The 26,009-nt window shown below is 43.4% G+C and overlaps 1 protein-coding gene and 1 long non-coding RNA gene across 4 annotated transcripts in view; one reads left to right on the top strand and one right to left on the bottom strand.

Moving 5' to 3' along the window:
• Positions 1–525: 525 nt before the first annotated feature.
• Positions 526–1,665, bottom strand: LOC107077821 (uncharacterized). The gene is made up of 2 exons (XR_001478808.2): positions 1,574–1,665; positions 526–1,435 (listed from the first exon to the last, which is right to left on the bottom strand). It is a non-coding gene; the product is annotated as an uncharacterized lncRNA (long non-coding RNA).
• Positions 1,666–1,865: 200 nt separating this feature from the next.
• The window catches only part of vps39 (VPS39 subunit of HOPS complex), a 28,063-nt gene continuing 3,919 nt past the window's right edge, over positions 1,866–26,009 (top strand). Inside the window, exons 1-23 of one of the 3 annotated variants that reach the window (XM_006632589.3) lie at positions 1,866–1,951; positions 3,666–3,731; positions 4,693–4,757; positions 6,207–6,249; positions 6,510–6,604; positions 7,567–7,665; positions 8,112–8,204; positions 9,011–9,194; positions 10,546–10,666; positions 11,631–11,751; positions 12,560–12,689; positions 13,436–13,578; positions 14,512–14,652; positions 15,251–15,392; positions 16,865–16,951; positions 18,785–18,858; positions 19,593–19,691; positions 20,863–20,980; positions 21,905–22,033; positions 22,812–22,914; positions 24,011–24,056; positions 24,904–25,053; positions 25,719–25,853. In XM_006632589.3, the coding sequence (XP_006632652.1) occupies positions 1,879–1,951; positions 3,666–3,731; positions 4,693–4,757; positions 6,207–6,249; positions 6,510–6,604; positions 7,567–7,665; positions 8,112–8,204; positions 9,011–9,194; positions 10,546–10,666; positions 11,631–11,751; positions 12,560–12,689; positions 13,436–13,578; positions 14,512–14,652; positions 15,251–15,392; positions 16,865–16,951; positions 18,785–18,858; positions 19,593–19,691; positions 20,863–20,980; positions 21,905–22,033; positions 22,812–22,914; positions 24,011–24,056; positions 24,904–25,053; positions 25,719–25,853 (2,457 nt within the window). In that variant the 5' untranslated portion in view covers positions 1,866–1,878. The remainder of the gene's footprint in view (positions 1,952–3,665; positions 3,732–4,692; positions 4,758–6,206; positions 6,250–6,509; positions 6,605–7,566; positions 7,666–8,111; positions 8,205–9,010; positions 9,195–10,545; positions 10,667–11,630; positions 11,752–12,559; positions 12,690–13,435; positions 13,579–14,511; positions 14,653–15,250; positions 15,393–16,864; positions 16,952–18,784; positions 18,859–19,592; positions 19,692–20,862; positions 20,981–21,904; positions 22,034–22,811; positions 22,915–24,010; positions 24,057–24,903; positions 25,054–25,718; positions 25,854–26,009) is intronic. The other 2 variants (XM_015350962.2, XM_015350960.2) reach the window with 2 other exon arrangements.

The following is a 26,009-nucleotide window of genomic DNA, read 5'->3' on the forward strand; positions in this document are numbered from 1 at the left end:
TTTCTCACTTAGTTTTGCTTCCCCACTCTTAACACTCTTAATTACCGTGTAAATATGCACAAGAACAACATAGTCAATGTAATAACCGTTATGGCTCTGTTGTTTTGCAAAATCTTTAGGACAAGTATCCGGAGCCACTGTCCTGGAGAACTCCAGTCAGGAAGTTCAGATATTTGTTCCAAATTATATTTTAATCATTAAATTACATCTAATTGATCACAATTTAATTGCTGTGAAACTAGATGGCTATAAAACCCGGTGCACTGGTTTTCTCTAGAACCAAAGATGGGGACACTTGCTCTACACAGTAAAACGGAGAGGAAAACATTAACTTGCCATCCTGCAATGGCAGGGCAGAAAAAAGTTACGGGCAGCCTTAAAAGCTTTTGCATTTCTGTGAAGAAAAAATATATCTGTTGAAGGATGCTAAAGTACTACATTTAAAACGCCCTGAATTGCCTGGTAGATGTTTAACGTTGTTTGTATCTGTCTTGTGTGTACATTGAAATAACAAAATCAAACCTGAGAGTTTCATGGGAGGTTTGTTTTATTGGTTACAATTAAATCACCACCTTCTAAAGACCTACAAATTTAATTCTGGTCAATTAAGAAGCTGATTTGTCATTTGGTACTCCATCGAGTACTTTAGCCCTAGAAGACCATTTTTTCTTAATTAAAATGATTCATCAGAATCTTACAGATACATCCAAACTTCAGAAACGTGACATAAGATTTTATACGTAACTAGTTACATCATCACCGATTTATTTAGGCATTAGCCAAATGTTTTTTAGTACTTGCCTGACCTAGATACACAGAACTGTTTAAAAATACTTGTTTGACGTGTCTAAACTGAATTTTATGTGCCATTCACGCACCGTGCAAATGTATTTGCAAGGCTGCTGATGGAAAAAAACAGATCAGAAAATATCAAAAGCAGCAGTGTTTAACCCTGGTCCTGGGGGGGGGCAGCAGTCCAGTAGGTATCATACATAGTGTAACGCACAATAGCTTTATATCGGCAACCCCACAGTTCAAGACCTGGGAAAGAATATTAAACTGGAAACAGTGGAATCTGAGAACAAAACTGTGCTTCAACAAATACCTTTGGAGGACCAGAATGGACACACCAGAACTGAGATTGAGTTCGTTCAGACAGGAGCACTGAAAGAAACTTGATCAGGTTAAGACAATTTAAGTTTTAGAAGGAATGTTAGTCAAATACATATAAATATACAGTCAATGTACATTATTCTGTGTTTTAACCAGAAGACACGTTCTCTATAGCGTTAAACTACAGTACATATACCAGAAGGTAGTCGATGGCTTTCATAGTCCAAACAGATATTTTTCCGCACAGCAGATCTTCTGAATGTTCCCCACGTGAGAAGGGCATCGGGAATCACGTGTGTATCATGGTCCGTGTGGGCCAGGTCTGTAGACACAAACAAGAGGAAGTAAGAAACAGACCAATAAAAACATTTGCAGCTACTTCCGACATGAATCTCATCCTTCGATCAGCTGTTTGACGGCGTTCGGTACAGGATAAGTCGGTGTTTGCAGTTTCGTGCACCTTTTAATTATAGCCTTTCCCGAGCAGCTGGATGTAAACAACACAGATCTGAAATCGCAGCCGGAATTTCAATTTCACGGAGTCGGCTTCGCCGTCAGCAGAGACCCCGGCTCCCAAGCGCTGGTGATCTGCAGGAGGAGGAGGACTTTGCCTTATTTTTCGGAGAAGCTCTTCAAGATCTCGGCACAGCTAAAGAGAAGCCAGGTGCAGTTGTGCCTTGTCAGTAGAGAAGACGGAGGACCTGAGACCCTGCGGCGGCTTGTGTTGCGGTTTCCAGTCGGGCCGAGAAGGTCGCTGAACCGGCCATGCACGACGCCTATGAAGCGGTCCCCATCCTGGAAAAGCTGCCTCTTCAGATAGACTGCATGGCGGCCTGGGGTGAGTTAACCACCAGACCGGGAATGGGGACCACTTAGTGTGATATAATTTTACGAGTTTAGCGGAACAGTTGATGGAGAGCTCTCCGGAGCATTGAGACATGATAGAAAAGAGGAACTTTGTCAACGAGTGACATTGGTTCCTAGGCAGCACTTAACACGCATTCGCTTTCATTACTGTTGAACGTGTTTTTACATTGGTTTACATACATGTTATATATGTACAAATTTATTATTTTTGTACTTATGACATCACATGTTTGTATACATAACATCCACACGCCTCAGGTATTGTTCTCAATATTAGTTATAGAATAAATGTAGGATTAATTATTTTGCGTTATTTTACATTTACTTCGAATGACATTAAAAGAAGCATAAGAAATACGTTTTTGTTTGTAGCTGCATTTTCTGTTTTTCATTTGTTTTACCCATTTTTTATGAAAGGTACAAACGCTTTATGCAATTCTCCTCGTAATTTCCTTAGCGAAATTAGATGCTTATGGACTCAGATTTAAAACCCTAAATGTAGCATTCCTGAATCATTTGACTCCTTTCTCAGGTGGCCTGTGCGTTTTGATGAGAGAACCCTGTGCAACTGGATTTTCAAGTTTCGCAGTTTCATCCATATTCCCTTTATTTCCTTTGGTGCTTAATTCCAGGACACATTGAGGAAGGACAGGTTATAAACATTACAAACTGTAAATTGGTGTCAATCCTTTCATTTTCTCTTTAATTAAAAAGCATAAGCCTTTTCTCTTAATTTCCAAAACATTATTTTCAGATAAGTGAACACATTTTTATGTATATTTTTGCCTCATCGGACATTTAATTTGGGTTGCCTTGTGTATAGTTTTACAGATACAGTATGGTAGTAATGAGCTCAGACTGTCCAATTGAATGAGTAGGTGGGCAGTGCTCCTGTCATTCAGACCCAGTGAGACCTGCTGATCAGTGTTCCTGTTCCAATGAGTCTAAACAGATAAGAGTAAAGCTTTAACAACACAGTTATCAAATGTAGCCTACTGCGAAAACCATATAATACAAGTTATGAACATCTGATGGGTAGCACAGTGGGTTAGTATTGCTGCCTCTCAGCACTGGGTCCCTGGGTTCAAGTTTGGATCTGGGGTGTTATCGTCGTGGGGTGTTCTCCCTGTCTGTGTGGGTTTTTGCCAGGTGCTCCAGTTTCCTCCTGTTGACCAAAGACATACTGATAGGTTAAGTGGCTTCTGGGAAAAGTGGCCCTGGTGTGAGTGTGTTTGTGTGTCTGTATGTCTGCTCAGCGTCTGACTGGCATCCCATCCAGGGTGTACCCTGCCTTGTCTCTGTTACTTGCTGGGATAGGCTCCAGCTCTGCAGTGGAGGAAGAAGTTAGAAAATGAATGAAGGGACATATTTTTGATATTTTAAAATTTCATTTTTGTATTGGGAAGGTTTCTTCGGATTTTACTAAATGTTCTTCACATAAGCAGTAAATTCTGGTGCGACAAATATCTGTGAGTCTAATGTGGAAAATGCAAGGTGAGCTATGACACAGTGACTTCACGTTAAATTTTCCAATAGGAGCTAAAGCTGATTTTCTAGGCTGCGGTGTTTAATAGTTTTTGTTCACCCAAGCTGTTTCTTAGCTGGTATAATTATTTGAAGGAGAGTGATTGCCCAGTGACTGGGCAGTGTGTTCTTCTCCAGTGACCACTGTATGTGTTTTACAGAGGACTGGCTGCTCGTGGGGACCAAGCCAGGACACCTGCTGCTGTACAGAGTCAAGAAGGATTCAGGTGGGCTCCCTCACGCGCTGCTGAAGAGCAGTTCAAGTCACCTGTATCAGCATGTTGAAACCCTGTTTCACTTCCAGCCTTCTCTTCTGCTAAAATGCGTGAAATGAATTGCTTAGCAGCCAGTTAAATTAACAGTGCTGGATTAAAAGAATGCTCTAGGCCATAATCTCACGTCTCTTCTTTGGTTCTGGCCATATTTCCGGAATCTCAAGCCCGGGGGATATCTGTATGTGATGACGTTAAAAGCTTTTTGTCTATTTTGTTCTGCGTGACGCAACAACAGAAATATGAAATGACAGAAGCTATTCTGGCTAGCGTCCACCATTTTAGATCTTTTTTTTTGTAACATTGGGTTATGATTTTAGTTTCCAAAAATAACGGTAGTATTAACATAGCGAAAACTGACCAGGGCGTGCTGTGTTAAGTGTATTGTATTGTAACTTGAAGTCTCTCTGTTCTTAACCACTGCTGCTTACATGTCAAAATGACACCATGAAGTTAGGATGGGAAAGCACATAGGTCTTGCACAGGCGTCAGTGTATAGGGCTTTTCCAGTGTGCTTAAGAGCAGATTTGCTCACTTCTTGGCCCTCCCAGCTACTGGGATGGCAGTAACGTATTTGGTCTGGTTTCTAGCAGGGATCATGCCATGGCAAATAGCAGTGGGCGTGGGGGCAGCAAAGTAGACTGTTGCAAAACTGCCAGTGTGTAATACACACTAAATGAAAAGCAGTAGATGTTTACGACTTTAATTTTTTGGCATGCCGTAGTGCAGGCAGACATTCAGTAATTATTTGTACAGTTCTTCATAAAGACCCATTGTCCCGACAAGGGAAATAAGAGACTTGTTGTCAAAGACAGCCCTGTTCTTTTGTATGTATGGGTGTAGACGCAGAAATTGGGGATGTGCTGGCCTTGCCAGTTTCCATGCTGTAACCAGACTTCTTGTGCCTTCCTTATAGGCAGTAACAGGTTTGAAGTAACGCTGGAAAAATCCAACAAAAACTTCTCCAAGAAAATTCAGCAGGTATGTGGTAAAGTAACTTCTGTGGACTGATGTCATTCACTATTGTTTCATATGCATGTGCATTTTTGTGTTAAATTAGTCGGGCCAGCAGTGGACTGATTGTCCCATTTGAAGCAGTGTGCTATTGTGTTTAGTGTCGGTATGATTTAATAAATGGGGCAGGCCTGTGGTTTGGCAGTTAGCGCTGCTGTCTCACAGCTCCAGGACCCAAAAATGCCAGTCTGTGTGGAGTTAGCATGGTGCGTGATGTGTTGGAATTGAATGCCTGTTCTACTTCGTTTCTTTCTCCTTTACCTTGTGATGGACTAGTTGTTCTGTGCAGGAGGAGAGCAGTCATGTGCTCTTAAGTTGACTTTGTACCTTCTGTTTCTGGAATAGGCTCTGGTGTGCCACATCCCATCAGCCTGGTAAACAGGCTGACTGATAATATATAGAAGGGTGATATATTAATTCACACCTGCAACAAACGCATTGTCAATGCGAAAAAAAATAGGCACTTTCCACAGGGTTCCCAGTAATTTAAAGTGGACAAATCAACCACCAGTGCCAAGTTAGATGACACAACTGGGGCAAACCAATCATACAAGCGTTGCAGCATAGCCCAAGTGTTTTGTGTTTTTAATACATGGTGCTCACCATATAGGCCTCTTGTTCATTGTTCAGCATTCCATGTTTTCTTGTTTTTTTTTTACTCTCCACTCATTAGCTTTATTCCCCTGACTCAACTGAAGAGCAATTCTTTGTTCACGCCAGCTGCCGGACAAGGTGATGGTGCTAAAATGGAGGTTGCTATTTTGAAATATGTCTTGGATTTTTGTTTTTAAATTAATGAGCCCCAGGAATAGTGCTGTAAGGAGGTGTCGATGGTCGGTACGGTTAAAAATCTGTCAAGTTGGGAAGCCAAGAAAAAGAAAGTAGACATTGCTGCATAGATGTAGCACTTCAGCTGCACTGGTTTACAGAAATAATAAGACCATATGTGAGGTTTGTCTCTCTGTTTTTTACATAATCTGACCTTTTTTTAAATCCGTGATAGGGCAATAACAGCATATTGGAAGTGTATTCTCTTCATTCCAGCAGAGCTCTCAGTTACACAATTGAAGCCTTAATTGTTTTAATAATAGGATTAATTCCAGCTCTTTGACTGTTTTCACCTCTTTAATATGTTTGAGGTTGCCTTCCTACTATTGCATTTCATACTGTAAGTAACATAAAGTCCCAAACATTTGAGTGGCAAAAACAATGCAAATAATCCAATCGAGCACCTTCAGAGTTCACTGAAGTCTTCAGTTGGGTCATTAAGCTCACCTGGAATGGAAATTCTGGAGTGTGGGCCATCAGGGCCAGGTTTGGGAACCCCTGCTTTACTGCATTGAGCATGGAAAGCTGTAGGAGTTGTTTTCTGTGGCAGTTAAAATGAGTCACCTCCCTGTTTCTGTTTTCTCACAGTTGTATGTGGTGTCGCAGTATAAAATCCTGGTTAGCCTTCTGGGTAAGTCTTCAGGTCCTTTGTTTTGCTGCATGATAGTACTTTCTACTCCTTTATTCCTGTTTTTATTTCATTGTTAGTTTTGCACAGTTTGTTTAGGTACCTAGTCTTTCTTGCCATGATGATTGTTCACGTGTTCATTATTGTGTATGGTACCATGTAATATTCTTCTTTTCTCTGAAAAACCAATAAACAAGTTAAACAACCAAAAAAAAAAGACTTGGCTTGCTTAGAAGGCATGACTCCTCCTTTTTTGTCAACAGAAAACAACATCCATGTCCACGACTTGCTGACCTTCCAGCAGATCACTGTGGTTTCGAAGGCCAAGGGGGCCACTCTCTTTGCCTGTGACCTGCAGGTCAGTCACTGAGCCTCCACAAACCGCTATTCTCTGTAACAGCTTTCCACAGTTGTTGCAAGAGAGGAGAAGATACAGGTGCCTGCTTAGTGAATTATGAAGTCAACTCCTAGCCAAAACCTGTTGAATAAGTTTTGGTGGAGATTGAAGAGTGTTAGGTGGGGAGCTTCTTGAGTTTCAGAAGAACATGTACAGGTCAGTTCCATACAGGAAATCCCACTGCAGACTGACACAACTCCTTATTATTGAACAGTTGAATAAATTGTTACTGCATTAGTAGGAACAGTACTTGAGAAGAATCCAGGAATTATTTTCACTCATTGATTCTTTAGAGGCAGTGCTAGAGAAAATGTGGGAATTATTCCAGGTCTGGAAGTGTCGTACTTTGAAAAGAGCTGTGTTCTTTTAGCGTAGAATATGAAGGGACAAAATCCAGAGGCGATATCTTCATAATGAGCAAGTGATAGTTAAGTTTAGGAGCATTCAAAACCGGGAGAAAAAATGCTTCACCCAGAAAGTAAGATGGGAATGGAGGAAATATTTATAGCCACGATGTTAAAGCAAAAGATTGGTCCCTGGGATCCCTTAAGAAAGGATTTGATGAACTTCTAGGTTATTGGCACAGTGGCGCAGTTGTTAACATTGGTGCCTTGCAGCTCTGGGGCCCTGGGGTGCTGTCTGTGTGTTCTATTTAGGTTTGTGTGGGTTTCCTCAGGGAGATGTGGTTTCCTCACAAAGTCCATAAACATACTGGTGTGAGTGTGTGTAGTGGACTGATGTCCTGTCCAGGGTAAATTCTGCCTTGTTTCCGTTGCTTGCTGGGGATAGGTTCTGCCTCCGCTGCGATCATGTATTGGATAAAGCAGATTCCTGGGTTTTGAAGCTGCCAGAAATCAGGCTGGCGATTTGCAGTGGTGTGGGATGGTAGTGTGTGCCGATTCACCGTGCCTTCATCTGTGCAGCAGTCCAGCGAAGGAGAGGCCAAGCTGCGCATGTGTGTGGCGGTGAAGAAGAGGCTGCAGCTGTATTACTGGAAGGACCGTGATTTCCACGAGCTGCAGGTAGGACCTCTGTGTGACAAGGGGCAAATCCGAAGACCTGAATCCATTCCAATAAAACCTGTTGTTATCACTGTCCCTCACTGAATTGTAGAGTGAAACTGAACATGACATTGATGAATCGTTTGTGTACAGCCATAACAGTAAGAGAATTAGGATGTGTTCTAACAGTATGCAGAAGCTTCCTGAAAAAAGTGAAGTGAAACGTTGATTCAGATGAGGCTAATACTGTACCTTTCCCGTGTTGCAGAAAAGGAAATGTCTGTCAGTGTGTTCAAAATGTCATGTACCGCAGCTCTTTGACAAATACGATATCTGTTTATGTGCAAAGATAGACGGATGTCTTTTTTTTAATGCTAACTTTTGTCGGCTATGAAATGCTAGCTGGGAAAGATAAATGGGATTGTAGCTCTTTAAAGTTGAGCATCTGTTTCTTTACTGTGTTTCAGGGAGATTTTGGGGCCCCTGATGTTCCCAAGTCCATGGCTTGGTGTGAGAACTCCATCTGTGTGGGGTTCAAGCGTGATTACTACCTGATTCGGGTAAGCTGGCTACAAGTCAGGAAACGGGGCGGCACTTTGGGACCTGAATTCGCACTGTGGTGGTTCCTCCCTCATTACTTAACAAAATGTCTACATAGAACCACACCTCTAGTGACCACACAAATACCAGTACAAACGAATCTGGTTAAAGAAACACGACCAACCTTTAATGTCGACGTGATCTTCAGAACCATTAAACCTTAGCAGCTGTCATTTGCTTTCATATCCTTTTAAGGTTGTCATTACCGTTCTACTGAACCACACAGAATAAGGGTGCTTTTATAGGGGTCATTCAACAGAAGTAATGCAGAGATCACGTCTCCCAGTCTCTGATCTTGGGCCTCCACTCTCATTGTCGTGTCTTTTGGGGTTCTCTTGTCTTTTCATGGTTCGGGTTTGTGTTCTGTGCACAGTAATGTATTGAAAATTGATCATTTTGAGTTGAAGCATAAGGTAAGCAATGCTGTTTGGTTCACTGAGCAGAAGTGTAACTAAACAGAGAAGTGTGCAAACTGTCAGGTGTTACTTGTATAGTCTCACAAAGCTGAGCTGTAAAGTAAATTGGAAGCCCTGGTCTTGACAGTAGCTTGAATTGTTCTCCCTCACATCACATACTAGGTTTGCTGTAGTAGTTGCTGTAGTTTGCTGTGATATCTGAATTTTGAATTATTCACTAAACAGCTTAATTCCAGTTTTAGTACAATTAATATTGGAAAAGTCATGAAACCATGCTGCAGGTTTTGATATTAATGACTCTCCCAGTTTTGCGAGTTATTTCCCACTGAGTGGCTGTGTCTTCTCCTCAGATGGATGGACGAGGGTCTTTCAAGGAGCTCTTCCCCACAGGCAAGCAGCTGGAGCCCCTGGTTGCCCCGCTGGCTGATGGGAAGGTGGCAGTGGGACAGGATGACTTGACGGTGGTTCTCAACGAAGAGGGGGTTTGTACCCAGAAGTGTGCCCTCAACTGGACTGATATCCCTATTGCAATGGGTGAGGTCCTTAATCCCGAATAAAGCTTTGGCTGCATTGATCAGATTCATGTAGCAGTCTGTCGGTACACAATTCAGAGCTTTGTTCTCTTAGACATGCCTCCTGCTCACCATTCCTTATTTATAATGAACTGGAGAGCTCAGGCTGTTTCATTTTTTTGAAGAAAATAGAGAAAGGAAATTAAGAACGTGGAGCTACAGTATAACATCAGATCGTTCCAATTTCCTGTGCTCAGTAAATAAAAAAGCTGCTTTGACCAGAGATTTAGAGAGGAAGTGACTGTCGACCCAACTGAAATTGGCGGTACATACCCCTGGCAAAGTTTTAGAAAGATTGGACAAACATGTTACAGCTCTGCATGTTCTGCAAAAAAAACCCTTGGTTTGTTTTTTCTTCTGTTCAACAGTCAAAATGAACGTTTTTTAAACAATTCAAATTGATTCTTAGAATTTGGGTTTCTTCTTTTTGCTACAGTTACCAAAAGTGTAATTAATTTTCATTGAGGCATTTCGGGAACCATTTCTTTCAGTCTCTTCAAGAGTATAATTGTCGATATGGTCTGAAAATGTGGAATTTAGATGGTTTCTGACCCATATTGTTTTTACTTTGCTGTCAGAAAATTATTTTGTGGTACAATTCATGCCGTTTCCTGCAAGCCTTCATTTCCAACAGGAAAGTTGGCTGGTCATTGATCACGGAGGCCCACCACAGACTTTTAATCCTTGTCCAGTCGTTGGATTTGAAAGAGGCAGAGATTGATACTGTTGACTGGATGAGTTTTTAGAAATTAACTATAAATTAAGAAAATCAAGCAGAGACATGGCTCGTTTTGTAACTCACTAATTAACATGACTGTGTCAGTTGCCATGAATGCTGTACCACCTCATTAGAGGTCACAGTGCAACCAAGGGTGTACAGATATGGGTGCCAGCCAGTGTTGTGATTAGTGATGTAATGAAGGTGGCATCTTTCAAATATTTCCTGATTTAAGTTAAAAATCCACAGAAAGGTTTTTTGCCACTCTCTGGAGTTACCCAATGTTTTTCAAAAGTCAGTGTGGATTACTTTGTATTTCTTTCACAACAATCTAAAACCCTTTCGTGCCAAGGTAGTAACTGTAGAACCACTGATCTCAGCTATAAATGTTGTCGTTTCTAATTCATCTGTCCAGATTCTGTGTTCAGTCCAAATCAGATTAGAACTTTTCCAGAAAAATGGGATGCCTAGAATTTGGGGAAATTGGGGTTTTTTCACCACTCTTTGCTTCCTGGTGCAAGTGTCCAAGGTCCTGTTGGACAGTCTTGGAGTGCAGGCAGTGCAGTGACCCTTTCTTCCTTTACCCCTGACCCAGAGCACCAGCCACCCTACATCATCGCTGTGCTGCCCCGCTATGTGGAGATCCGCACCTTTGAGCCACGCCTTCTGGTCCAGAGTGTGGAGCTGCAGAGGCCCAGATTCATCTCCTCGGCCGGGTAAGAGGGAGGGGGCCTGCTGGGGCTGATGGCGAGGGGGCCGAACCCCCAGATAACTCTGACCTTGCGGTGTGCAGAATTTAGACTGGGGAAAAACGCGTTCTCTCTTCCACCTCCTGGTTGGTGTATTAATGATCTAACACATCAACAGAGTTGAGTTTGAAGGTGTAGTAATATACACGTTAATAGCACAGCAAGTAGTGTATTTGGGATGATGGAGTCACGAGGGCATTGCAAAGAAGATAGCCGCACAAAATGTCCGTACTTGCCTTAAAAATTGTTGATTCATCCCAGGCTGATGAGACGTCTGGTTTAAGCAGGAGGAACAAAATTGGCAGTATCCAGTCAAACTGGTTGCACATACATGTACTTACAATAACACTAGCTCCCATTACTGTAAGTAATTGTAAGTCTTTCAATGGTGTATAATGATAAGAATCGCCACACCTCACTGTCTTATCCTGGTCAGGACTGTTTGTGAACGTTGTCTGTGTTCCTGTCTTCTGGCTTCAGGAGTTTAAATGGGCACAAGTGAGTGTTTGTTTAGCTGGGCCCAAACAAGTGGGAGGGAGGTTGTTTAAATCTGAGTGTCCTGTGTGATTTACTGGGGGAGAATAGTGGTCTGAGATCGTTGGAGGAGTTGCTGAGGGAAACTTTTGGCTGGGATGAGCACACCCATAAACTACTCTTAGTCATTTAGCTGTAGGATTTGAGACTTGTGGTGTTTTTTTTTTCGCAATACCTTTGAGTTTGTCAGTCAGCCTCTCTGCAGTCTGCCATCCATCCTGGGGAGAGTAATGCAGGTCAGTGATGTTGGCAGAGGGGAGCTTTACGTAACATGTGGGTAATGCCAAGCTATTGTAGGTATGTGGTTGTAATTTTGTGTGCTTTGTGAGTTGAAGCAGTCTTCTGTAACATGTTTGTCTGTCACCTTCCTGGACATTTTGTTTGTTTTCTCCTGCAGGCCCAACATTGTGTACGTTGCCAGTAACCATTTTGTTTGGCGGCTGGTCCCTGTTTCCATAGCGACGCAGATCCGACAGCTCCTTCAGGATAAGCAGTTTGAGTTGGCCCTTCAGCTGGCGGTGAGCAGCCACTCGCATCTGTTTGGTCTAGAGGGAGTTATAACCAACACAGGAAATTGGTTAAGGGTGTTTAAATTTTCTGTTTCCATAATGTTGCACTAAGCTGTGGTGGGTACAGTGTATCCCATTTCTCACCATTACAGTAAGCATTACTGTTTTTACACATCATGCCTGCATATTTTCAGTTGCTGTATTTTAACCAGTTCCAGCTGGACGTGTACTACTCACTCTACAGAACAGTTCGACAGAAGGTAGCTTTTAAACTTGAGAAAAATGTGTTTTTTACTTTATTCAGAATGCTTATCTTTCTGAACTTTTCATTGAATTAAGAAATTTACACATTTTACTTTTCATGTTCCATGCAGCTCTGCCATGAGTAGACATAGAACTTTACATTGAGGTTTAATCTCCCTGCCTGTCATACAAATTTCTCTGTACTCTATTATTCTTTCTGTTTTCTTAATACTACGCCGAAACTCCTGAGGTCCATAAATACTGCAACCAGAATTTCTAAACGCCAGAAATTCTTTCTGAATGTGCTACAGTGAAGATCTGAGGTCTGAGACATGCAACTTTTTTCATTTAGAACTATATCACCTCAACTTTAGATCTGTAGAATTTTCTCCTTGGACTTATTAACAGTGCAGTGCAATGAGACTCCTGTCTCCTCAGAGACATTTTTGTTAAAATGAAATCTTAGATGGTCAAACTAGATCACTGGGGTCATAGTGCCAGTCCCATCATTCCATTCTCTGGTTCAGTGGCAGTACGTTTTTTTTTTCCATCAGCTATGCCATTTCTCTTCCAGAAGATGAAGGATGACTCGGATGGTGATAAGAAGCAGCAGATCCATCACATCCAGAACCTTTATGCCTTCAACCTCTTCTGTCAGAAGCGCTTTGACGATTCCATGCAAGTTTTTGCCAAGCTGGGCACAGGTCAGTGAGGATTAGCAGGTAACAACCTTTCTGCTCTTCACAGTGATGAAAACCACAGCAGAGTGAGACACTGCCACAGGTTTGACATGTCTGAATATATTTCTTGAAATCACTGCTGGAGGAGGGTAGTCAGTAGATGGGAGGTCATTGCTTGGCTGTTTAAGAAAACCTACTGCAGCTGGATCAGTAAACAGGCAGAATTGGAAGGGTGTATTACAGTAAGAGCAGAGACCATCACTGCATAAAGGAAAACCCTGGAAGGGCTTGTAGAAGTAGAATTGTGGGAACAAAAAAGTGGGATGAATAATGCATCTATGTATGAAACAGGTAATACTCAGCACTTTAGAACAGAACATTTTGAACATTTTAGAGAGTTGGAGGATTACAATACAATAAACCAGAAGCACAATTAAATGGCAAATACAATGTGCTAGATCCCTGATCTTCACAACAGTCAGTGTGAAGTACTGCTCCTTTGGTGGTGATCATGTGTTGTATTGCAAGCATCACTAAAATGAAGAGATTGGTTTTGAAGAGACATTCTAAGATGGTCAGAGGTCCTGGCATTATTTGAGTGTGTAGAATAGCGTGGTTGCAGAGTATTATATTCTGCACGCTCAATCAATGTACATCACAGGTTTTGAAAGGTGCTACAAGTGTCAATCAGGCTGAAATTCAGAGTGAGATGCAGGCACAACAGAGTTTTTTTCATTGCAAAGTAAGCAGAATTTCCCTGTCGTCTCCAGATCCCACCCACGTAATCGGGCTGTACCCCGACCTGCTGCCCTCTGACTACCGCCGGCAGCTGCACTACCCCAACCCCCTGCCCAACCTGTCTGGCGCTGAGCTGGAGAAGGCACACCTGGCTCTGATTGACTACCTGACCCAGGTAACAGCTCCCACGATGCCCAGCTCGAGTCCCAGCATGCGGCTCAGAATAAATCAGCATATCGATCATTTTAAGTAGTTGTTAAACATGTCTTGGCTTTATTAAACTTTATGCTAATTTATATTAGTGCAATTGTATCAACTACACATTTTTAGAAACCAATATAAAATACTGCACAATGAAAGCCATGAGAGAAGAGCACTTGGTCTTATTTGCTGTATAATGTTCCAGTTTAAGTGGAAGTACCATTCAGCTTTAATCGTTTTAAAACATGAAATTCAGAGAGAACAGTAATAAAAGAGAGTGTACTTTAGGCTCTGCACTGATATTCAGATTATCCTACTGTGGTTCCACAACCCAGGAGGCACAGTGGTTCAGTGGTTAGTATTGCTGCCCTGGGATCAATTCTGGACCTGGAGAGCTATCCGTGTGGAGTTCGAATGTTCTCCCCCGTTCGCATGGGTTTCCTCTGGGTGATCTGGTTTTGTCCCACAATCTAAACACATGCACGTAGGTTAATTGGCTTCTAGGAAAATTTACCCTGTTGTGAGTGTGTGCTAATCTGCATCTGTGTGTGCCCTGTGATGGACTGGCATCCCGTCTAGAGTGTACCCTGCCTCGTACCCATTGCTTTCCAGGGTAGGCTCCAGCTCTGTATTAGGTAAAGCGGTTAGAAAATGGATGGATGCTACAGCAATCCAATTCCATTAACTCCTTCTGTTTGTACCTTCTAAAGGCCAGGTGGTGACTTTAAAAGCTCTGGTGAATAATGAATCTTGATGCCCTCCATGCTCGTGCGCTGATCGGAAACGAAGATGATCTCCGATGCCTGGCGCGGCTTGTGGAGCCGCTCGTGGTGATGCGACGCCAGTGGCCAGCAGGCCGCGCCCCGAACCCAGAGCTCACCTGCCAGGCGGCTGTTCTCTCTTGCAGAAGCGGAGCCACCTGGTGAAGCAGCTCAACGACTCGGACCCGTCCACCACCTCCCCGCTCATGGAGGGCACGCCCACCATCAAGTCCCGCAAGAAGCTGCTGCAGATCATCGACACCACGCTGCTCAAGTGCTACCTGCACGTAAGGGCCCCCTTCCTGCCCGCCAAAACCCTCATTTCATTCCTTCACTCGGTGTGGTCCTCATCCAGGGCGAAGTTGAAGAAAGGCTCCAGACAACGACATAACTTGGACCCTTCATTCCCTCTCTCCCATGCGGGTGGAAGTGTAGGCATTAGCTGAGCTATTTCGGCAATCGGGTAGGTAGGAAACTGATGCCTACCCCCTCCCTGAGCTAAAGAAGGCCCACATGGCTCTGATTGACTAATGAAAAATGAAAAATAAAAGGTCATTCTAAGCCTCCATGCATTTAGCCTTTGAGGTTAGAAGGCCTCACGGCTGTGAATATTTTATCTGTGCAGATCTGAGTCTCGATGAGGGAGTGAAACAAACAGAAATTCAGGAAATCCCAGAAGGCTTTTAATTACGGCTTACAGCCCATTAACTGATGCGGCTCGGCGTTATGCGAGAAGACAAGGCATTTCAGACAGGGAACATAAAACGACAGGTCCTCTCTCCTGTCTGCTGCGTGGGAGCGTGTACAGGAGACACACTAGGCCCAGAGGGACTGACGTGGCTTTTGATTCCTGCTCACAATAACTGCACACTCCTCCTCCCCCAGACCAACGTAGCCCTGGTGGCGCCGCTCTTGCGGCTGGAGAACAACCACTGCCACATCGAGGAGAGTGAGTACGTGCTGAAGAAGGCCCACAAGTACAGTGAGCTCATCATCCTATATGAGAAGAAGGGGCTGCACAAAAAAGGTGAGCCCGTTTGGCATTGCTGGCTTCAATTAGTCATTTCGCCTTGGACACGGCTTGGAATCTCACTGAACAAGGAAGGCTTGTGGAGATTCGAGCATTTTCTATTCCCAGCAGATTGTAAACAACTTGTAAATAGGCCTTAATGTTGCACAGCTGTTAGAAATCCCTCTATGGAATAAAATATGCTCTGAAATCCAGGGATTGAGATCGCTCTGTTCAATCTCATGGCTTTGTTGCTGAACAGCTCGTGCTGGCCTCTGCTCAGGATGCGTAATGAGTTTAAGGTATTGCAATTTTCGGGGGACTGCCGTTGCTGTGTGAGCAGGGCATTAATGAAGCCAGGTTTCTCTCTTGGTGCAGCTGTTTTCTTTTATGTACTGGGATAGATAACAAAAGCCTTGTTGGTAGGCTTCGCCAGAGTTTTGTCATGCTTTTTAATATGGATTTTTGTGCTGCTCCACCAGTGGTAAAGGGAGATTGCACTGCAGTGATCACTGTTCACCAGGGTGCCCAGTCTGTACAGCTAAAGATGTGATCTGCTGGAGTTTCCTCCTCCTGGACACAAGCTTCATAACCTTTTCTCTCTAGTGGCACTTAGGGGCAGCAGGAAACAAGGAAAATAAGAAATTAAGCCGGCCAAATTATCGCCTCAGACTGAATTAGATGTATCCGATGAAGAAGGCTAGTATTTACCAGTGTAACAAAATCCTGACCTCATGAGCAGAACTCCATATCTCCACTAGAGAAGGATGGGAATGCTTCTTCAGTGGAGATTTTTTTTCTGAAGTATGTAATGACAGGACCAAAATTCGGTCAATGGTGTGTGAAACTGCTGTTTAACCCTGTTCATGTGACTGAAAAGGCTTTGGATTGGTTGCAGGCTGTGGTTGCTCAGTGGATTGGTGAATTATGCATGTTGAATTAATGACTTACTGCTCAGCAGTCTGGAACTTGACAACGGCCTTCTTATCCACGGGCTAAGACACAGCAGATCTGTGCTCTAGAAAGTGGAGGAGGCAAACATGGTGATCAATAGCAATGTTCTGCTCTCGGTCATTTATTTTGTTTGATCATGATCTGTGTGTTGTGTGTGTGAAATATGAATGTTCCCTTCTCCATATGTGATGTATGAGCTTGCTGAAACATCTTCCTGGGGACAGCGCTGAAGTCTACTACCTTTAAATGTTCACAGTCCTGACTTGTCTAATCTTTCTGGGCACCCTGCTAGCTTTAACATTTATTACTTGTTAACCGGTGGGCACCTAAGTACTTGACATTCCTCTGTAGGGTCTCATAGCCTTTTTGCCCTGAAGCACCTCAGCTTAGCCTGTCTGATACCTGCACCTATCTGAGTACAGTATAGGCAGCGCTGGCCCAGCCTTATTCCATACTGTTTGAGTGTGTTGGTCTGTTGGATGCAAGAGGGAATCCTCCAGTTGTAGAAAGCCAGGTAGCTGATGGCTCTCCCTCAGCCCTCCAGGTGCTGCTGGACCAGTCCACCAAGGCCAACTCTCCCCTGAAGGGCCATGAGCGGACAGTGCAGTACCTCCAGAGACTCGGTAAGCTTTGCTAGATCTTAAAGAAATAAACCAGACTAAGTTCTCTGCTCAGGCTGAATTCGATGTGTCGGATGAAGAAGGCCAATATTTGCCAAATCACCTGCCAGTGTAGCAAGAACCTGCCCTCATCAGCAGAGCTCCATATCTCTGCTGGGGGAGGATGGGCATGTGGGAATGCTGCCTCAATGGAGGTTTTGGACTAAAGGATGTAATACAAATAACAGGGCTTATGGGGAAAAAGAGGGTTAGGGGCAGACCACTCAACCTAACCAAATGCTTTACCAAATATAATAATTATCCTAATAAAAATGTCAGCACAATTGAAATACATTTTAGATTCATAATAAATAAAGAAATACTGCAGTAAATTTTGGACTTTACCTGGGGGAAAAAAAGTGAAGTTCACCAGCTGAAATCCTATCACCAGCATGCTTCTTAGACACATTCTTGTTACCTTGTCCACTCATTTTTACGGCAATGCAGACGATTTAGTGAAAATAGCACGACAATTGAGGAGCACCTCCCAATTGGCACTTCCAAAACAAAGCACGTGGGACATCATGTGTATGAGCATCATGTGTATTCTTCCGCGGACCACCAAGTTCGGTTGTGTTAATCCGTGACGCAAAACATAAACGCGTCTGGGATGAAATCGCGTATAAACCAACGTGAGGTTTGCATTATACAGACATCTTTCCCCTATTTACCAATCACATATGAGCCAATTCGTGTTTTGGAAACTCGTGTAATAGCAGAGATTACTTTAATTAGAGGACCGAAATTCATTCTACACTGTGTGAAGCCATGGTTTAAGTGAGTTCGTGTGTGTGATAAAAAGGCTTTGAGATGGTGAAAGGCTGCAGTTGCCCAGTAGATTGGCGTGGTCACATCACAAAACCATCTTTACACACTCCACCATCCCCAAGCTGTTGACTGGCCCAGCACCTAGGTCTAAGCTTGTTTCTGCTTGGCTGTTTCTCTTTAATTCTTTTTTTTTAAATGTGTGAAAAGTAAATCATTGCTCATCTAATTGATTTGACTTCTAAAACTATTAGTTTACATGAGAAGCTCAGTGGAATCAACATTTCCCAGCAGCCATATCACCCTGCACCTCACAACTGGAAGCCCACTGAAGCTAAGCAGGTGTGAGCCTGGTCAGTACCTGGATGGGAGACCTCCTGGGAAAAACTAAGGTTTCTTCTGGAAGCTGTGTTAGTGGGGCCAGCAGGGGGGCGCTCACCCTGCGGTCTTTGTGGGTCCTAATGCCCCAGTATAGTGACGGGGACACTATACTGTAAACAGGCGCCGTCCTTCGGATGAAACGTAAAACTGAGGTCCTGACTCTCTGTGGTCATTAAAAATCCCAGGGAGTTTCTCGAAAAGGGTAGGGGTGTAACCCTGGTGTCCTGGCCAAATTTCCCATTGGCCCTTACCAATCATGGCCCCCTAATAATCCCCATCTATGAATTGGCTTCATTACTCTGCTCTCCCTCACTGATAGCTGATGTGTGGTGAGCGTTCTGGCACACTATGGCTGCCGTCGCATCATCCAGGTGTGGGCTGCACATTGGTGGAGTCCCCATTACCTGTAAAGCGCTTTGAGTGGAGTGTCCAGAAAAGCGCTATATAAGTGTGAGCAATTATTATTTCACAAAGCAGATGATTCATTATAAAGAGTGATTACAAAGGAAGTAATGGAATTAAATGGGAATTTTTGTGGAGTTAGAATTTACTCCGGATATTTTTGTTCGGCTCACCTGATTAAGAATACCCAATTGTTATGTTATTTTATATTGTTATTGTTAAACTCTGACTATTTTTCTCTTTCCTCAGGGATGGAAAATCTTGGAATTATCTTTGAGTTTTCTCCCTGGGTGCTGAAAAACTGCCCTGAGGATGGCTTAAAGGTAAAATTGCAAAAATTGCGACTTTTTCTGTGATTTTAATCTTAAGAATTTAAAATTCTTATGGGATTTTGGTCTGTACATACTCTGCGTTCATTTTTTGAGGAGTAGAATTTGCTAAACAATTTAAACATCCTTAAATTGCCTAGTCATATTTTTAATAAAAATCATTGGAATGTCTGCAGTTGTCTTAAGTCCATATATATGCTATTTTCCTTTATCGGTTTTACATAGAGTGGCTATCAAAAGTATTCATCCCCCTTTTTATATTTTATTGGGTTTCAATATGGAATCATAAAGTATTTAACAGTTTTTACTGTTGAATGAAAGAAACCACTTTTTAAGTGTAAAAGTGAAAATGATTTTTCTAAATGTGCAAAGCTGATACAAACTTATCCAAGAAGACACATGGTTGTAATTTTTGCAATAAGTGCCTCTACTACTCAAACAGGGTGAATACTTACACAAACAGTTACTTTCCATTTTATATTTTTAATTAATTTAGGAGGATCTGTAGAATTTTGTTTTCAATTTGATATTATGGAGTGGTTTGTGTTGATCAATGGCACACAGTGCCATTGTGATTTTATTTTGTAATTCTCCCTTTGAGTGTGGCAGTGTGCTCTGTAATCTGTGACCTTCCAGGCCTGAGCGTAATGGAAATGCGCAGTCCTTTCGGGATGTCTTCACGTCCTCTGACTGTCTCTGTGATTCGTGCGCCTTGGTTTTTGTCTCAGATCTTCACCGAAGACCTGACAGAGGTGGAGACTCTGCCCAGAGAGAAGATCCTGAACTTCCTGAAGGAGGGATTCAAAGAGCTTGCTATACCCTATCTGGTGAGACCAAGGAGACGGCAAGAAGCCTGTCAGCACCCCTTGTGCTTATTTACATTTTGGCAACGGTTGTTCCTGATTTTAAAAACTGAGCAGTGCTGGAATGAAACTTTAGAGTGGAAGACACATGCGAGTCTGGTTAAGTCATTTTTCCTGTGCCTTGTGTTTACCTTTTCATATGTGTGGAAATTCTGTTTAACTGCATGTAGATCTTAGGATTCTCCATATGTTTGCAAAACAGGACTCCCTGCATCGGTTTCAGTTCTTCCGAGCCGGGTTGTCTTTGGCAGCACTGTACACTGTAGTGCCAGGGTTGATTTGAAGTTGACGTTTCTGTGGAGGAGACGGACAAATATGGTATATTCAACCTCTATTAATTCAGAATAGAATTGAAATAAGACGTCTTGCCCTGTTTATTAAATGACCATCATGCTTTGGAATTTAACAAAGTTAAACAGTAGGTAAGAAAGATATATTTTTCAAGTAATTTAAAAATAACAATGTGTGTACAGTAAGAAACAAAGCAAAAAGGTAGAATAACTGTCTTTGCACCAAAGTACTAAGCCAGGTATTGCTGGTTTAATTGCAGCATTTCAATATTAAAATAAACAAAAGAGGGAAATAACGTTGGAGCCCTGTGCTGGTACAGTGGTGTATTAATGAATAATAGAATACTAGAATTCTAAACTGCAATGATACAGAAGTACCTGATTTGACTTTTTCTTTGGTAACACAGATTGTTGCTGTACCAAAAGAGCCTCAGCTCTGTTTGTGTAATAAAGGTTTCCATCCATCCATTTTTTAACTGTTTTATCCAGTACAGCATCACAAGGGGTGCTGGAGCCTATCCCAGCATGCAGCAGGTGCAAGGCAGGATACAGCCTGGATGGGATGCTAGTCCATCCCAGGGCAGATATAGACACAAACACACACACACACACACCATGTTCAGTTTTCCCAGAAGCCACGTAACCTACCAGTATGTGTCTGGACTAGAGCACCCAGAGGAAACTCATGGGAATGCTGGGAGAACTTACAAGCACCATGCAGATAGCACCCCAAGCCTGGGATTGGACCCAGCGCCACCAGGACCCGAGAGACGGCAATGCTAACCACTGTGCTGCCCTGGAATAAAGATTTTCCCGTCTCTGAATGTCTCCCCTTTCACATGCAGGAGCACATTATTTCTGTGTGGGAAGAGGAGGAGCCTGAATTCCACAACTGCCTGATCGAGCTGTACCTGGAGCGAGTGCAGGCCTTGATGAAGGAATACCTGAACTCCCTGCCGGAGGGTAAGGACAGAAATCCGATCGCTTCCTGGACAGCCTGTGTGCTTGAGAAGAACATAAGAAAGGTTGTAAACAAGAGGAAGCCACATGGCTCATCTAACCCATTTGGTCATGCAGAGCAGGGTTTCCCTATCCAGGTCCCGGAGGTTCACACACCCGATGGGTTTCATTCCTGCTGAGCCTCATTACCGAGTTGAAGCCTTAACTGAAAAAAGTTTTGCGATTTGGAATATTGGCAAGAGTTCTGCTACTCAAAAAGTCTGAAGTTTTTAGAAGGCAAGTTAGAATGAAAGGCAGCAGTTAAAGGCAACCTCCAACATGTCTAAGAAAGCAGCCAAATAGTTCAAATTAATTCTGTTATTGGGTCAGTTGAGGATTGAGTTGTGTAACTGAGGATTCAGCTGGAGCAACAACCAGCCACTGTGTTTGGTGGGGGGGGCCTCCAGGGAATATTGGGTTAGGATGCTCCTACTGCAGTTCAGCAAATCAACAGCTTTTCTGTGTTCCTATGTGAGAGGTTTGTACTTAGTCTTTTTCTGTGCTAAACTAACTAGATAGTCAGACTTTAGAAGATTTTTTAGTAGACGCGGGGAAACCTTCAATAGTCTCAGTGCGCATAAATGCTCTCAGACACTGGTGTCATTGCCGAACATTGTGGAAAAAGCGTTAAATATAATGGTGACGTTTCCCAACAGTTTTTGTTTTGAGAGGTCTTTTCAAAACAGAAGTCAGAATGCTGAGGTAAATCTGTCCAAATGTTACAGTTGATTAGTGTCTGAAGATGACTCAACTTTTAAAATGGGGAAAAAAAACCCAAACAGGATCCACACCTCTCCTTACACAGATAAATGGGAATGATGTTCATGCAGTGCAGTGCAGTCCACCAGTTTGACAGTAGGGAGTACTGACCCTCCGTCTCTTCCCCAGATGAGACCCCGGTGCCTGCTGGCCAGGAGGAGGGGGAGCTGGGGGAATTTCGCAACAAGCTGCTGAAGTTCCTGGAGTCCTCCACGCGCTATGAACCCGAGCGGCTCATCAGTGACTTCCCCTTTGATGGTGAGGGCTGCTCCACGCGCGGCTCAGCGCCCCCCATCCGTTGACCTGGCAGTGATCCCGCCTGCTCTGTGTGTCACTGGCCTCGGAACAGTTCCCGGGTCTTTCGAGTTTTCCCGTAATTCACTGTCTTCTTATTTTAACTGTGGCTCCTGTTAGTAAATTGGAAAGCACTGCCCGAAATCCATGAGTCGTCTACCGGAAAGGTCAGACAAGCATTAACATTCCAACATAGCCACATGGCAGTGTGACTTTCTGTTGTTTGTTGGCAACATTTGCACTTAATGCTATAATTCTTCAGTGAAATCCCTGTGTTGCTCTTTTCCTTTCGCCTTTCACATTTCAAGAGCGGCCAGATGCATTCTGGGAGTTGGGGGGAACGTCCCACACTCAAAGAACGGGCTGAAAGAACTTAAGCTTTTCAGTCTTGAACAGGGACGACTACAACTTGTAGTACAAGGGGACGTGATACAAATATTCAGTCCAAGTCAACCCAGCGTATTTGTTCGGAATGAACAGTGACGGGTAAACTGGAGGGCATAAGTAGAAACTACATGGAAGTACATTTAAAACTGAGAGCAGGAGGCATGTCTTTACACAAATGGTTGTGGGAGAGTGGAACAGACCGCTCAGCCATGATATTGAAGCTGATGCCCCGTTTCTTTAACAAACAGCTGGATGCGAATGTGGGAGTAATTAGTAATTACTAACTACAAACTGGCTAGTTAGGCTGAATAGCTTCCTGTTGTCTGTAATCAGTTCTTACGTTCTTGCTTTGCAGGGCTGCTGGAGGAGCGAGCTCTGCTGCTGGGCCGCATGGGCAAACACGAGCAAGCCCTGTTCATCTACGTGCACATTCTCAAAGATATCCGCATGGCCGAGGAGTGAGTACCTCATCAAACCTAAGACTACAGCCTGCTTATATACCTTTCACTCTGTGCAGTTACAGCTGAAATTGCAATAGGTTCCTTTTTGATGGCGCCCACTTGTCCTGGGAGCTTGCAGACATAATCCCTTAGTCTGAAGAAGTCTTGGGAGACCGAGAGAAAACAAACATCTTAAGGGAAGAGTTTAACATGACGAACAATGCTTTGTTTATGAATTGCCAGTAGATTAATGAGGCAGGATCTCTGCAGTCTAATTAAAATGCACTGCAGTGTGCAGGAGCGCAGTGCTGAAACATTTTGTGCTGCGTATTGCATCCTCAGACAGTGGTGTCATTGCCGAACGCTGGCAGTCAACTAACGCTAGTCCCTTAAGCTTCTTGGTGTGTTCCAAGGTTTTCCGTATTCATTGCAATGGCCCATGGTGGAAGCAACCAGTGGAAAAGCTGAGTGACCTGTTTCATGTCCACTCACTGGGAAACGAGGGGAGGGCATTCAGATACTATTTAAAGAAAAACCTGACTCAGTTTCTTTTTCTGCAACAGGGAATCATGTAAAAGGCGTGCGATTTGAAACGTTTACTCGCATAGCAAATGAAGGAGAGCCAGTCCTCTCATTTTTAAATGACTTTGTTCAGATTGCTTTTTAAGGAAATACTCCTTGAAAGTGCCTTAACACCATATCAGAAATGGCAAAAATACATTGTTGATGTACATTTTAACAGTCTAGCCAGGTTTTTAACTCAGTTCAGACAGAAGGTTTGCTGTTCCCCTTTTGAATCAATTTGCTGTAAGAAATTGGTTTACAATAGGAGATTTTCGTTTTGTAGATGTTGATGAGGTTTTTAAAAAGCAGCAGGGGATGTGATATTCTTTGTTTATTTGAAAGCTGAACGGTCTATCTTGTTGTGCATGCCTTTAGTGACTCTATAGGAAGGCTTCAGTTAAAGGAATTACATTACAGATGATTCCAGCCTGCTTGATAATACCCTCTGTCACGGTTTAATTAAAACTGATTGACAGTGCTCGTTGAAGGTTTGCCTGCCAGTTTGATTGGAGACTCAGTGACTAATACCAGTGCTGTCTTCCTCGCTTAGGTACTGCCACCGGCATTACGACAGGGTGACTGATGGAAACAAGGACGTGAGTATTGCTCGAGAGCAGCACATGAATTGAGGCCATTCAAGATATTTTTTTGCACCCCATTTGAAACTGCCAGTTGTTTTGAGACTACTCCCCAGATGGGACTCCTATACAGCTCAGGAGAGAATGAGGAACGCCACCACCTGCCGGGTCAGTTGTGGTTTGACATGCCGTTAGCACCTCAGTCCCTAACAAGAAAGTTTGGGTTAACTGGAGGCACAGCTCTTCTCTTCAACGCAAGCCTGACTGACAAATACCTGTTGTGTCTCAGCGGTGGTTTGCCAGTTGTGCTCCACCCTTGGTGAATCCCTTTGACCTTTGACCCAGACCTTTGAGTGCAAGGTGAGATCATTGGGGACTCCCTACTGTATGAGCCACTTGAAAGACCTATGATTAACTTGTCTTGATAAAGGCAGAATGGAGAACCTAAGATATTAAAATGTTGTTCACATTTGTGCTTTCAGTGTGTCCACTGCCAGGAGGGCTTGGCAAGAGATTGAATCTCTGTAACTGGTCACTCCGGTTGCTTGACTGTTGATGTTGCAGTAATGTGCAGTGTAGGGTTAAGGTAGACCAGTACAGTAATCTTGCCTTGACATCTGCTTGTCATTTTCTCCCACAAGTGAAAGCATTGTTTCTTAATTGGATATTAATTTTGGTGGGGCCGCAATTCACCACTGAAATCCTGAGGAGACTTTGCAAGTCCATGGCTGGTGTAAAGAGATCATTTCTAATTTTGGCCATTTGAGAAGTGGAACAGTGTTGTAGGCAAAGAGACCTTGGTGACAAATCTTCGTGGGAGAGGAAATTGTATGAAAAATAAGCCGTGTGTGCTGTTCCTGTCTAGGTCTATCTGTCGCTGCTTCGAATGTACCTATCCCCACCTGACGTGCACTGCCTGGGACCAATCAAAATGGAGCTTTTGGAGCCACAGGCCAATCTGCAGGCAGCTCTGCAAGTGCTGGAGCTTCACCACAGCAAGCTGAACACCACTAAGGTACCGAGACTAGGGGAGCACCTGGGGGACCAGGCAAGGGTTTCTGACACCTAGTGAGGCATCCTGCTCAAGAAGTGTAGCTAGACTCATTTCTAACATTCATATAGAGTTTTCATGTCTAAGGATCAAGGATGTTGGATGGAGCCCCCTGGAGCACAGTGTCCCTGTACACTATGCTCAGGCACTGGTTTGGAAATTCAGGTCTTAGAGATTTCCTTGGTTTGCTCTTAGTTTTTCTTGGTTTGCTAAAGACTGACTGTGCAGACTTAACCCTTCAGTCAAAATTAATCTACAAAAAGTAAAACCCCACATTACACCTGTGTAGCCTGAGGTCAGCTTTGCTTATTTTCTGTAAATGAGTATAGTGTGTCAGTGGCCTAACTGAACCAATCATTAGCTTAATAGGTTCAGTCAAACACTTCTCAAAGCTCTTCAGCTCTTGGTGATTTAAAGAGATGTAAAAAACAGTCAGATCCAGTCTCACCTAGGCTGGACTGCACACCAGTGATGTGACCAGACGAATCCAGTTGACGCACAGCATTTTCACAGTCTCACCTTCTGCATTGTCCTTCAAAATTTACCTTTTTTACTCCAAACTGCGTCTTCAGCTGGCATCGCCTGCAAGCTGTGGAGCTGAATGGTGTGCGATGATCTCGTTGTAACAGGCGATTAATCTGCTCCCGGCGAACACCCAGATCCGAGAGATCCGCGTGTTTCTGGAGAGCGTCCTGGAAGAGAACGCCAAGAAGAAACGCTTCGACCAGGTCCTGAAGAGCCTGCTGCATGCAGAGTTCCTCAGGGTAGGGGCGCCTCTGTGACCCCTTGACCACAGTGCCTTCCTGCTTTATTCCATTCAGCCGTGTTACCAGTTTGACTGTTAGAACAGTTACAGACATTTTACCTTGCAACCAGACAAGGGCATCAGGGAATTAATCACCATCTTGAGCCAATGCCAA

This window comes from Lepisosteus oculatus, chromosome 8 (assembly GCF_040954835.1).
Source record: "Lepisosteus oculatus isolate fLepOcu1 chromosome 8, fLepOcu1.hap2, whole genome shotgun sequence".
In the NCBI taxonomy this organism is placed as follows: Eukaryota; Metazoa; Chordata; class Actinopteri; order Semionotiformes; family Lepisosteidae; genus Lepisosteus; species Lepisosteus oculatus.